The sequence below is a fragment of the Megalobrama amblycephala genome, linkage group LG15 (assembly GCF_018812025.1).
Source record: "Megalobrama amblycephala isolate DHTTF-2021 linkage group LG15, ASM1881202v1, whole genome shotgun sequence".
NCBI classification, from domain to species: Eukaryota; Metazoa; Chordata; class Actinopteri; order Cypriniformes; family Xenocyprididae; genus Megalobrama; species Megalobrama amblycephala.
In genome coordinates this window covers 2,864,262-2,877,181 of record NC_063058.1, presented here as the reverse complement: position 1 = coordinate 2,877,181, position 12,920 = coordinate 2,864,262, and the positions used below count along the sequence as shown (strand labels likewise).

The 12,920-nt window shown below is 37.7% G+C and overlaps 2 protein-coding genes across 3 annotated transcripts in view; both read right to left on the bottom strand.

The window, feature by feature from the left end:
• The window catches only part of afg3l1 (AFG3-like AAA ATPase 1), a 16,785-nt gene extending 11,686 nt beyond the window's left edge, over positions 1–5,099 (bottom strand). Inside the window, exons 1-6 of the mRNA XM_048158412.1 lie at positions 4,867–5,099; positions 4,335–4,425; positions 4,172–4,260; positions 839–988; positions 612–686; positions 411–535 (exon numbers count right to left, since the gene is read on the bottom strand). Coding sequence (XP_048014369.1) covers positions 411–535; positions 612–686; positions 839–988; positions 4,172–4,260; positions 4,335–4,425; positions 4,867–4,980 — 644 coding nt within the window. The 5' untranslated portion in view covers positions 4,981–5,099. The remainder of the gene's footprint in view (positions 1–410; positions 536–611; positions 687–838; positions 989–4,171; positions 4,261–4,334; positions 4,426–4,866) is intronic.
• A 1,458-nt stretch (positions 5,100–6,557) lies between these two features.
• The window catches only part of tdrd12 (tudor domain containing 12), a 47,502-nt gene continuing 41,139 nt past the window's right edge, over positions 6,558–12,920 (bottom strand). The window contains exons 32-37 of one of the 2 annotated variants that reach the window (XM_048159007.1): positions 11,437–11,486; positions 11,240–11,333; positions 11,048–11,173; positions 10,744–10,897; positions 10,573–10,633; positions 6,558–7,009 (exon numbers count right to left, since the gene is read on the bottom strand). In XM_048159007.1, coding sequence (XP_048014964.1) covers positions 6,936–7,009; positions 10,573–10,633; positions 10,744–10,897; positions 11,048–11,173; positions 11,240–11,333; positions 11,437–11,486 — 559 coding nt within the window. In that variant the 3' untranslated portion in view covers positions 6,558–6,935. The remainder of the gene's footprint in view (positions 7,010–10,572; positions 10,634–10,743; positions 10,898–11,047; positions 11,174–11,239; positions 11,334–11,436; positions 11,487–12,920) is intronic. The other variant, XM_048159008.1, reaches the window with a different exon arrangement.

Here is a 12,920-nt window from a genome sequence, read left to right as displayed (position 1 = left end):
ATTCTACAGAGCATTTACTACACAGGGCACAGCAGAGAGTCAACGGCAGTCTCTTGTAATGTTTTTGCAGGCACGTATGTTCAGTTGAAGTGTACCTGCCGCACATACAACATTCCTTACGGTACTGACGATACTACCGTTTAAAAAATACAATGGCATCGCCAGTATTTTGAAGCTTTGGTATCGCGATACTACCGTAGTACCGGTACACCGTGCAACCCTACTAAGTATTACACTAATGATTCTCAACACACCAGCACATGACTCTCACCGGAAGTTTTCCAGCTGGCTTATATTAATGCGGACGTTCTAAAGAACGCTCTGTACATATAGTCCATTAATCGAGCAACCTCCAACATACACACACACACACAGATTGTAACAGTAGGCAGGAGCGGTCGGTGACTCACCCATCACTCTCAGAGGTGTAGATGACCGCTGCTCTGTGCGACGGCTCCAGGCCCAACTCATAGTGAGCGGCTTCCAGATTCCTCTCAAACGTGTCCACGCTGCCAATGTTAAACCACACGTAGCTCTGAAGGCAAACAAGTGCACATCAGTGCCAGAGCACAAATACACAGGCTACTGTACAGCAAATCATCATCACTTACTGCTTCAGAGGAGTCGGCCCCGGGGACCAGGATGACCCTGACGAACTGCTTGTTCACGACCTCTAAACGCTCAACCTGTGCAGAGCAAAGGCTGTTTCAGAGCAGACAATGACACTTCACTGTGTGTGCTGTCAAATGAGTTTATTATCGAGAAAACACACAATATACTGCCAATGTTCTTCATGCTTCTATCAGCTATTGAGAACGGACTCTTAAATCATTCTCACCAGTCCTCTGTCCAGATACCGATGGACAAAATCCTTCCAGGTGATCTCTCTGCCCGGATCTCTGAGGTAGAGGTACAGCAGGACGGACGCAACGCCTCCCATCGTCATCAAGATATAGCGGAAGTCCTTGTCGTCCCATGGCACATCTCCCTGAATGATGGAGCAGAAACATGTTCAACTCACATGCTTTCAGTCAGCTCATGTGTCTTCTGTGCAATTCTACTGTTTTCACAGGATATATTTTGTCAACATATTCAACCCCTCAAAAACGAATACATAATAGTTTGTATAAAGAAACCAAATACTATTTCAAGAGGTTGAAAAATTTAATTCTCATTACTGTAATGAAAAAACATCAAAATTACTTCACATAATACAATGCATAATAATACACACAAGTTTAAATATAGAAATATATAAAACATATAAAAATCAGTCAAATATTTTTTGAAAGAAATTGAAAAAATTATTACTTTTATTCAGCAAGGATGCATTCAATTGATCAAAAGTGACAGTAAAGAACTTTATATAGTTGCAAAAGATTCCAAAAATCAGCTCTGTATATTCAAATAGAAGTTATTTTAAATTACTAATAATATTTCACATTCTTACTTTTTTATCAAATAAATGCAGCTTTGATGAGCAGAAGAGACTTCTTTCAAAAACATTAAAAATCTTATCGATCCCAAACTTCTGAACGGCAGTGTCAAAATTAGTGCGTTAACGCATGCGATTCATTCTTTCAGTCGAAAGGCCTTTTCACACCAATAACGATAACTATAACGGAAACTATATTTGCATCCACACCAAGGAATGATAACGGTCTGTTTATTCTAGGCTCACATACTGCAGTTTTAATGTGTGTATAGACCCTTTAATCGCCTACGTCACTGTGACGTCACTGCTCTAGCTGGAGGCAAAACATAAGGAAGAACTAATAGCAGGCGCGCTAAAAGTTTGAGGTTTTGACTTTAAAATGTCGTCTTGTTGTGTTTTTGGCTGCCAGAATAGAAGGAACAGGACTTTTGGTTTTACCAGATCCCGGCAGACATTCCTTCACAGAAATCAAGAAGATAATTGTGGTTGAAAGCAATACGGCGTACAGACTGGACAGAGACGATCATAAATAATGCTCGTGTTTGCAGTGCACACTTCATATCGGGTAAAATAATCGATGCATATGTAATGGTGTGTTGGTTTTATCTAGTACAAATCAGCAAGTTTCTGTTTTATAGGTGAAAAGTCGCCAACTTTCAGCGCACTAGCTAGCTTAAATGTTAAACAAACATACAGCGATAGATGTGTGTGCCAACCTTTGAATGGTCTCTTAACATAATCCACATTGCTAGCCATAATCATAGTTAGCCCAGCGTTAGGTTACATTAGACAATAAGCCTTGATAAAATTCCCCGAACTACCCGAAAGTAATTCATATGTCTAGGAAATATCCAAAAATTAAGTTAATTTACAAAAATAGCTGTCACGGTCCCGCAGAGTCAGTGACTGTACATATTCGGACAGTTCTGAACCTTCTTCTGCATCTAGTTTAATAAATCCCTCCTAAAACATGCTAGCTTACGCTTGTCAACATTGAGTCCAGCGTCTCTTTTTGCCTCCAGCTAAGCCCCGCCCACCAGGAAATATTGCAATGTTTACAAACTTTTAAGGGGTCTATAACATGTTTTTACAGTTCTTGCTGCATTTACACAGCTTTAACCAGCAGATGTCCCCAGCATGCTATGTTTCGAGTGAATAGCTAGTGTAATCGATCTAATCTAAATCAAATTGATCTAATCTAATCAAAATTTAGCTGAATTTAGCTGACATCATAGAATAAAAACAACACCTAGTCTTTTTCACTGCAACTTCAAAGGAAGCAAGACAATGTTGTCGAAACTAGCGCTGGATACCTGAGGTAACTTTATGTTACACTGTTTGCTAGTCTGGCATTATGATCTCATGGTTAATACTTCCACCATTTATTCCGAGGGCATGACCGATTGTTTTCCATATATCCATTTTCTTTAAAGTATCCTTGAAAAGGGGGTTTGACTCGTCAAACAGTGGTGGATTTTTCTGGACTTCGGCGATTAACTTCTCCGCAGTGTCGTCTGCCATTTTAAATGTGCGAGCCCTTAAATTAGAACAGATTCTGATTGGCTGTCAGTGTTTATCGTTCAACAGCTGGAAAAAAATAATTCTGAAAGTGATCCCAATGATATTGTTATAGCTGTGGTGTGGACAGTGCTATTCTTGTTTTGTTTTCTTACAATTTTTAGAACTATATCTTTATTGTTATCTTTATAGTTATCGTTCTTGGTGTAAACGGGCCTTACCGCAATAAAAATATTAATGCAGCATCCATTTTTTCCATCATAATCTAGCGTTACATTATATAATCACACTTTTATTAACGCAAATGCTTTTACACCATTCAAGCGCCACAAGACAAACGAGAACGCGCTGTCTGTGAATGTCATGTCATGTGACACACACACAACTCATGTGACAGAAAGACGCGCGCCAGTATCCAGTTCTCTTTCACGCAAACAATAACACGGAATTATGCCAAAATGTCTGTTTTGTGGAGTATCCTCATTAGAGCAGTCTTAAATAAGTTAAATAATGTCTTTAATGTACTTATAGTTGTGAGAAAATGAGATGCGCGTCATGTTCGGCAGCGGCAGCTCTTAAAGTGACAGCAGCCTAATAAACCAGTTGCTGTGATGTCTGTCATTAATGTTCATCAAAGAACAAAGATAACTGAAAACGGTAGATTTCATGAGGATTTAATTGATCATTTATGCAGTGAAGACTGTAAAGTGTTTGATAACTTTATTCAATTTCTGTACATTTCCACAGGTAAATATAACATTATTATGGGTTTATGTGAAGATTGTTTTAAGTTCTCTTAAATTAAAAGTTAGTTTTTAAAGCCTAATAAATGTTGAAATTAATAACTTTCAGTTGTGCTGTAATGTTGAATGTCTATAATTAATGTTTTTAAAAAATATCAATTTCATTGAAACATCAGTACAGTATTAGTATCAGTGATACTGGCCTTCATTCATAAAAAGATGCCATCAAACAAATATTTAAAATATAATGTATTTAAGGTGTTCCTACATTAATTTGGAGAGTAACTGAAATTATTACAATATTAAAAAAATATTAAAAACAATATTTTTAATTACAGAAAAATTGTGCAGTTAATTAGTTGATTTTTTTAACCGATTGACAGCACTAATCTCTATAGATCATGTGTGTAAGTTTAACAGAGTCATTTAAAATAATAAAGCTTGGTGAGCTTCAGAAGGAGGTTTGAGGGTTTACCTGTAGCAGTCGACTCTTCCAGTCTTTCCTCCCTCCTTTCCTTCCTCCTCCTCCTCCTGGCCGCGGCTCTGGTCCGCTCGCTTTACCATCTGAGGAAGAAGACGCTCTGTGAATGATTATTCTGGAGAAAATGACTCTGTCCAACCACCTGCTCTTATCTTACCTTTAGGAGCGTCAGTGGAGTAACGCAAGATTGGAAATGTGTAGTGATTCCCTATGGATGTGACTGGTCTAATACGGTTCAGAGCTAAAAACTGAGAAAAGAAGGAATTATGAGTCATAAATCAATGAAACATACCTAGCAGTTACCTCACCGTGTTATTTGTTACATCATACACACACACACACACACACACACACACACACACACACACACACACACACACACAATTACATATACATATATATTACACACACTTACATATTATACATTATATATCACACTCTCTCACACACACACACACACACACACAAACAAACAAACACAATTACATATTATACATAATAATATATATTATACACACACACTTACATATTATATATCACACACTCACACACACACACACACACACACACACACACAAAAATATGTCTCATATATAGGTATCAGATAATGCAGAAGACAGAACAAACAGCACATCTGATCTGAGATCAGTGTGATGAAGCACAATCATGTGTGTGTGAGTGAGTCTGACCCGCGGATGAGCGGCGCTGGTTCTCCCCGCAGCTCGAGCGCTGAGGCGCAGTAACGCTCTGGACCCGCAGCGCGCAGAAGCAGCAGCAGCAGCAGCGGAGAGCAGCGCTGCCATGAGAGCCACACTTCAGCGATCAAAACACACACTCTCAGCTCAACTGATGCTCACTCTCCATGACATGAGTTGAGTAACTGCTGCACTGAATGACATTTCCACCAGCAGGACCCCACGGGCCGCCTCTGCATGACGCCTGAGGAAGATTTCCAGAGTATTACTAAAAATTAAAATAATAATAATACTTTTTCTAGGAGAAATAAGTTGTGTTAACGTATTAAATAGGTTTTGAATGTTATAATTATTTTTAGTGATATATATATGTACACATGGATAAAATAAATTTACTCTTGAACAGGCAGTAAAAGGCGACTTGGGGTCCTTATGTGCAGTACATACCGTGAGGGCGTGACCGGTCAAGAGCAAGCACCACCTCGTAGCCGATTCTAAAGATTTGATTGGTCATGTCAATCACGTGGAAATCTTCTCTTCCTCCTCCAGAACCGAAGGCGCAGTGAAGAGTTACTGCTTCCGAACTGACCAATCAGAGCCCACTTGAGCATGTTACGCCACACCCAATCAGGAACACTTAAAACAGCTTTTCTACTGGTCCATTTCAATTCTGTCACATGAAATTAAAGCGCATCCTCTTAGAAAACAAGGAATTACCTTAAAAATGCCGAAAAAATGTCTAAAATAGTTAAAAATGTCTAAATTACTCAAGTAAATAACAATGATTAATTCATTTTATTTTATAATTTCCTTTGACATATCACGGTATTTTTTATTTATTTTTGTATTATTTATTCCCCTTTCAATATATGATTAAAGATAGTGCCTTTTCCTTATTTGAAGGAAAATAAGGAACAATTTTTGTAATAAAGGTTAAAAAAACAATTATATTAATTAACCACTATGTTCAAGAGCTTTCAGAGTGCATTCATTAACCATTAATCGATTTATTTTCTAAGCACATTATTGATCTTACTCTAAAAAAGCTGGGTTAAAAACTACTCAGAGGTTGGGTTAAATGTTTGACGAACCTGCTGGGTAGTTTTATTTAACTCAACTATTGTTTAAAAATGACTGTATTGCTTGCTTAAAATGAACTTAAAGTAGGCTATGGAAATGAACATTAATGTTTTAATGAATAATAAACTAAGCATTTATTAAATTGCTTTTATTATTGTGTCTGATTTTTACTTTCCAACATATTTTGGGTTCATTTTAAGCCAGATATAGTCATTTTTAAACAATAGTTGAGTTAAATAAAGCTACCCAGCAGGTTGAGCAAACATTTAACCCAACCACTGGGTTGTTTTTAATCCAGCATTTTTAGTGTGTTCTGTGAATGATTCAACCATGCATTTTTATTTTTATCTCAATCTCCAATCAAAACTTCAACTCAATCTGAAGCCAATCATTTAGTCCGCTTAAACCCCGCCCCTTACTTCTCACCAATCAGATCTGCCTCCATCCAATCAACAACCGAATGAGAGAACTAGGCCCCGCCCTACATTTTTATTTATTTATTTTTTTGATAAACAGTTTCACTCAGATGTACATCACTAAAAGAAAACGATTTCTGGCTACTTCTGTTTCATTGAGACCAAGTTCACAAGCCATGAAAGAAACCGTATGCTTGGTGTGACTTTATTGCATCAAAGAACATGCATATTATTAGACAGTGTAGTAATTTATGAAAATCTACAACAAACTTAAATATCCATATGAAAGAACACAAACAAAAACACTTTACGCACTGCAAGCAAAGCAGCGCTTCACAACATTGTTGATGTTGAAGTAGATATATTAACAAAACTAGCGTAACTCAAAGAAGCCCTTGAGAAGACAGCCGTGGGACTCATAACACACACACACAAAAAAAAACTATTATTATTATTATTATCATCATTATTATTGGTCAACAGACAGTGAAATAGATGTAGTTTTACTCCAAACTGATGTGGAGGCAGCTGTGCTCAGTTAATGTATAGTATTTGAGGCCCGTCGTGTCAGTCGCTGTCGCTGCCGCTCTCGGAGCTGACGAAACAGCCGTCCTCTCCCACCTCAGCCAGGAACGAGTGCCCTGAGGGACAACAAACACCGCTCACATGCCTGAACAGGTGTTCACTGAACTACTGCACAGCAACCCTCATCTGCACTTATGCATATTCAAACGTTCAGGATTGATCACGTGATGCATGTGAAGTGAGGAGGGGAAGATTAACTTATCTAACGGCTCCAGAAAACACTTTTAGGCCGCATGTCTGTTTTTAGCCAGCTGAAAACGCTAGGCACTTAAGAGCATTTCGGCAATGCAGCATCTTTTCAGTTGACGCTTTGCTTACTATGATACGGTATCAAGCGGCAAACTCCCCGTTTCTCTTGAAGCCAATACAAAAGTGACTAACTGCGATTCATCGACTGGCCTCTAGGGACATGCTCCAAAAGAGAGCAGAATCTCATTGACCCACATGTTAAAATGGCCAATTTTACAGCAGAAAAAAACATGTTTACAGTCTGGTACAAATTGTGGTTTTGGTCTATATAGCTAATTTTGCCCTTCATGACAACACTGAGGGGGGTGAATTTTTTTATAACTCATCCGTTTAAATTATATTAAGCCTTAAAGTTCTGCATAATTAAGGGTGTGGTCACTTGAGTGACAGGTTTGCCACTGCTGTCTGTGAGCCGTCAGAGACAATGGTCGAGACGATGGTACTATGACAATGGCTGGGGAATATGCCTCTCAAGACTCCACAAACTCAAACAGCACTGCTTGGATATTTTAACTAAAACTGCTGCACTATTTCGAAAAAAAATATACTTTGGACGCCAGCTCATTTATTTGTGAGAGTCTAATGTATACAATCATATACAGTTTTTCAACAAACGCTGCTCATGTTGCATAATTTCTTGAAGAACGATGATGGAGAGCAGATCATTCAGAAGAAATGTGATGCAAACAATGGATAACATATCAATATTTTCATGCACTTAATGCTTTTGTGGACAAAAAGTGCTGTTGTTTGTTTTTCTGTGGACACTTGTGGACATTTTACCCAAGTGCAACAGATTTGATTCATCTCGCGATTGCTGTTTCATTACAAAAGGTATGGAGTCCTGTTCTGATTTTGAGTTGTGTCATTTGCACACCCGACAATTATATTAAGCTTCAAAGTTCTGCATACTTAAGGGCGTGGTCACTTGAGTGACAGGTTTGCCGCTGCTGTCTGTGAGCCGTCACCTCAGCTAATTCCAGCCACTGAATTTGACATCTCGGCCGTGTTTGTGCTTTTTTCTGGATTATTTTATACAATTATCTAATATATGGCTTATATTAGATGCGATTAATCGATTTGACATCACTATTTTTTTTTTAAATAAAGACTAGTTAGGGCTAATTTTAAACTGTTACACACAGTAATATTTTTATATGCGGTCTACATTTAAGAAGATCTCACAGCTGGATGTTCTGAGTCTAATGAATATCTAATCTAATGTTTATTAGAAATTCAAAGATTTGTATAAATGTTATAAAGGCATATTTGCTGAATGCTGACAGATTAGAAAGCATTATAGAGTTTTCCTTTCTTTTGAGTAAAAGCTATAATACGTTTTCGTATAGCATTTACTTCCTTTAACAATTCTGTATAAATTTAAACAGTATGTTAATCAGACAGTAAACTAATGGAGGAGGAGAATGTGAGCTCGGATGCTGGCAATCTCATCGCTTTCAAAATAGAAGCAGAAATTTTGTAATGCTTTTCTCAATCTGAGTGGTTCAAAACTTGGTGACTTTTTACAATCTGAAACAAACAAAAAAACATATGAAATGAATGAGAAAGACCCAAACACAGAGCAGGGGGAAATAAGATCTAAATAACCTAAATTCCCTTCATAAAGCGTGTCATTTTGTCATAGCTACTTCAGGGACATCAGTGATATTTGATTAAAACAACTAGAAAAAAAGTGACACTCCTAAAACTCTTGGGCAAAACTGAGCTATTGAGGGTTAAACCAATCAGATACATACAGGTGCTGGTCATATAATTAGAATATCATCAAAAAGTTGATTTCTTTCACTAATTCCATTCAAAAAGTGAAACTTGTATATTATATTCATTCATTACACACAGGCTGATATATTTCAAATGTTTATTTCTTTTAATTTTGATGATTATAACTGACAACTAAGGAAAATCCCAAATTCAGTATCTCAGAAAATTAGAATATTGTGAAAAGGTTCAATATTGAAGACACCTGGTGCCACACTCTAATCAGCTAATTAACTCAAAACACCTGCAAAGGCCTTTAAATGGTCTCTCAGTCTTGTTCTGTAGGCTACACAATCATGGGGAAGACTGCTGACTTGACAGTTGTCCAAAAGACGACCATTGACACCTTGCACAAGGAGGGCAAGACACAAAAGGTCATTGCAAAAGAGGCTGGCTGTTCACAGAGCTCTGTGTCCAAGCACATTAATAGAGAGGCGAAGGGAAGGAAAAGATGTGGTAGAAAAAAAGTGTACAAGCAATAGGGATAACTGCACCCTGGAGAGGATTGTGAAACAAAACCCATTCAAAAATGTGGGGGAGATTCACAAAGAGTGGACTGCAGCTGGAGTCAGTGCTTCAAGAACCACTACGCACAGACGTATGCAAGACATGGGTTTCAGCTGTCGTATTCCTTGTGTCAAGCCACTCTTGAACAACAGACAGCGTCAGAAGCGTCTAAAGACAAAAAGGACTGGACTGCTGCTGAGTGGTCCAAAGTTATGTTCTCTGATGAAAGTAAATTTTGCATTTCCTTTGGAAATCAGGGTCCCAGAGTCTGGAGGAAGAGAGGAGAGGCACACAATCCACGTTGCTTGAGGTCCAGTGTAAAGTTTCCACAGTCAGTGATGGTTTGAGGTGCCATGTCATCTGCTGGTGTTGGTCCACTGTGTTTTCTGAGGTCCAAGGTCAATGCAGCCGTATACCAGGAAGTTTTAGAGCACTTCATGCTTCCTGCTGCTGTCCAACTTTATGGAGATGCAGATTTCATTTTCCAACAGGACTTGGCACCTGCACACAGTGCCAAAACTACCAGTGCCTGGTTTAAGGACCATGGTATCCCTGTTCTTAATTGGCCAGCAAACTCGCATGACCTTAACCCCATAGAAAATCTATGGGGTATTGTGAAGAGGAAGATGCGATATGCCAGACCCAACAATGCAGAAGAGCTGAAGGCCACTATCAGAGCAACCTGGGCTCTCATAACACCTGAGTAGTGCCACAGACTGATGGACTCCATGCCATGCCGCATTGCTGCAGTAATTCAGGCAAAAGGAGCCCCAACTAAGTATTGAGTGTTGTACATGCTCATACTTTTCATGTTCACACTTTTCAGTTGGCCAAGATTTCTAAAAATCCTTTCTTTGTATTGGTCTTAAGTAATATTCTAATTTTCTGAGATACTACATTTGGGATTTTCCTTAGTTGTCAGTTATAATCATCAAAATGAAAAGAAATAAACATTTGAAATATATCAGTCTGTGTGTAATGAATGAATATAATATACAAGTTTCACTTTTTAAATGGAATTAGTGAAATAAATCAACATTTTGATATTCCAATTATATGACCAGCACTTGTATGTATTCCTCACCGTTTACTGGAGAAACACGAGCCTCATCAATGTAGTCAAACTCATAGCTGACAAAGGCACTCTGTGGAGAGAGTTTAAAAATTATTCATTGCAAGTCATCGGCATCAGTTTGATTCCACATAATACAGCATGATTAATGTATTGTAAATGCTCTGAATGAGATCTAGATGCCTTATGTTTGAGGAGCGTCCTCCAGTCCTGCTTTTCCTTTTTCATCAGCTTCATCACGGGCTCATTGCACTTGATTTCCCATGAGCACCTCTCTGCGATGATGTCACCGAACAGCTCAAGCTTTGCGTAGTAATGGCGGTCATTCACGTACCCACTGAGATCAAAATGCATCAAAAAATCCCCATAAAACACCATACAACGATGTCAGAAAAACATTTGGCTTCTTCATTACAGACAGTAAAACGACTGTGTCAATACGCTTCTTCCAACAGTAAAATGACAGAACACAGTGTAATCATGTGACCTGTAAATGACGGTGTCAGAGTTGAATTCACACTTCTGCATCACTGGATTGATGAGCTTCACGCAGACGGTCACAAACTCACCCCTCTGAAACCACTTGATCTGCGGGTGAAAACTGCAGGAAACACTGATATGAGAAATAAACAGATGCTGTGGCTGAATGTTCACACACATTTCAGGACATGTGACTCACCTGGAAGGCTGGAATGAGAAAATGGCTGGATTATGGAAACTCTGCAGTTTATTAACAGTCTGTAATTCGTTGACATTCAGGGCTTCAACTTTTTCTGCATAATCAATGTGGACAAAAACCAAGTATTACTACAAGTGCTAATGAACGGACTAGTTCACTTTAAACCACTGCTTACAGCCGACTGAACATGAACATGCCTGTTTCAGAGCTGGTCCCGTTCAGAGTTGAGAATCCGTTCAGATCGGGGCTGAAAGAGGGGAGAAAAGAAGAAAAAAAAAAAAAAGAAGAAGAAAGTGAGTCATTACAAAACAAAAACTGGGAGTCAGTTCATATTCAGAACCATTTCCATTAAAAAAAAACTGGAACAATACAATTTTTGTAACCAGTGTAGTCTGATTTTAATGAATCAGCATGAGAAAGACTTGTGAATCAGTCCTGAACTCACGTTATTGGCTAAAAAAGTTTTTCTCCATGTCCAAGTCATGAGACTTAAATCAGAAGCATGACATGGACATGCTTCTGAACACTAAATGTTTCTCTTATTTTTGATCTTTTTCAATGGATGGTAATTTTTTTACCAATATGAGCTCAGATCAATGAGGCCCACAATCAGCCAGCTTAAAACAAATACAAAACCTGTCCTAACTGAAAGAAAATGAATTGACAAAAAGATTGAATATAATATTTGGTGATAATATAGCATAAGAGATTTATAATAATTTTTTTTTGTAGGCCGGTCATTTTTGACCAGGAAGACCACAAGTGTAACAAGGTAGGACCAATAAAAAAAAAAAAAAAAAAAAAAAAATGGGGGAAGCAGTTATACCCTGGGTGAGTATTGCATCAGACTAAAACTGACTGACTTTAATGTTAACTAGCATTTTTGGGGAAACCTGACTCTCTCAACCTGAGGGTTAAGGTCGGAAAAAATACAGAAATCCATATAAAATACAGAAAAAAGTCAATCTATTATTACCCGTCATTTTAATTTTCATATTTTAATTACAACAACACATTTAATTGCTTTTATATGTGAACAAAAATAAAAGCAATTAGATGTGTTATTATAATTAAAATATGAAAATTAAAATGACGGGTAATTCACACGTGAAATTTCTCTGTACTGTACTATAGGCTACGTGTTGGTAGCCATTAAAGAAAACAGTTTCAAATTTATGTTTGAATAGTCATGTTATGTTTTAAATTCATCTATTTGATTATGAAAAGTGAACAGCATGAGTAAGATGCATCAAAAGATGCGCAATATGTCGGGAGACATGGAGTGGGTCAGACATGATTTTAAACACTTCATGAAGTTTTATTTTGTAGAAAGCCTCTCTTTAAAGTGAATTTCGTTTTGTAAAAATTGTATCTTAATTTTAATCAATGTTTTATTAACCAATTGCCTGGATGTAATAAATAAGAAGCAAATATAGCAGACAATATAATCATGACATGGAGGCGCCGGCGCGATCACTTGCACATGAACTGGAGCGCACCTTGTAGGCTAAATGAACCAAAACTCAGCGGCTGCTTGCCTCAGAGACATGAGAAATATATCTATAGAAAGCTTTAAATATATACTTTAACGAAAATGAAATAATTAAAAACGAAAAGAAATAGGCTACTCTGATTATGTAGCCTAAACCGAATTAAATGTGCATTATCTCTCTAGGCATGT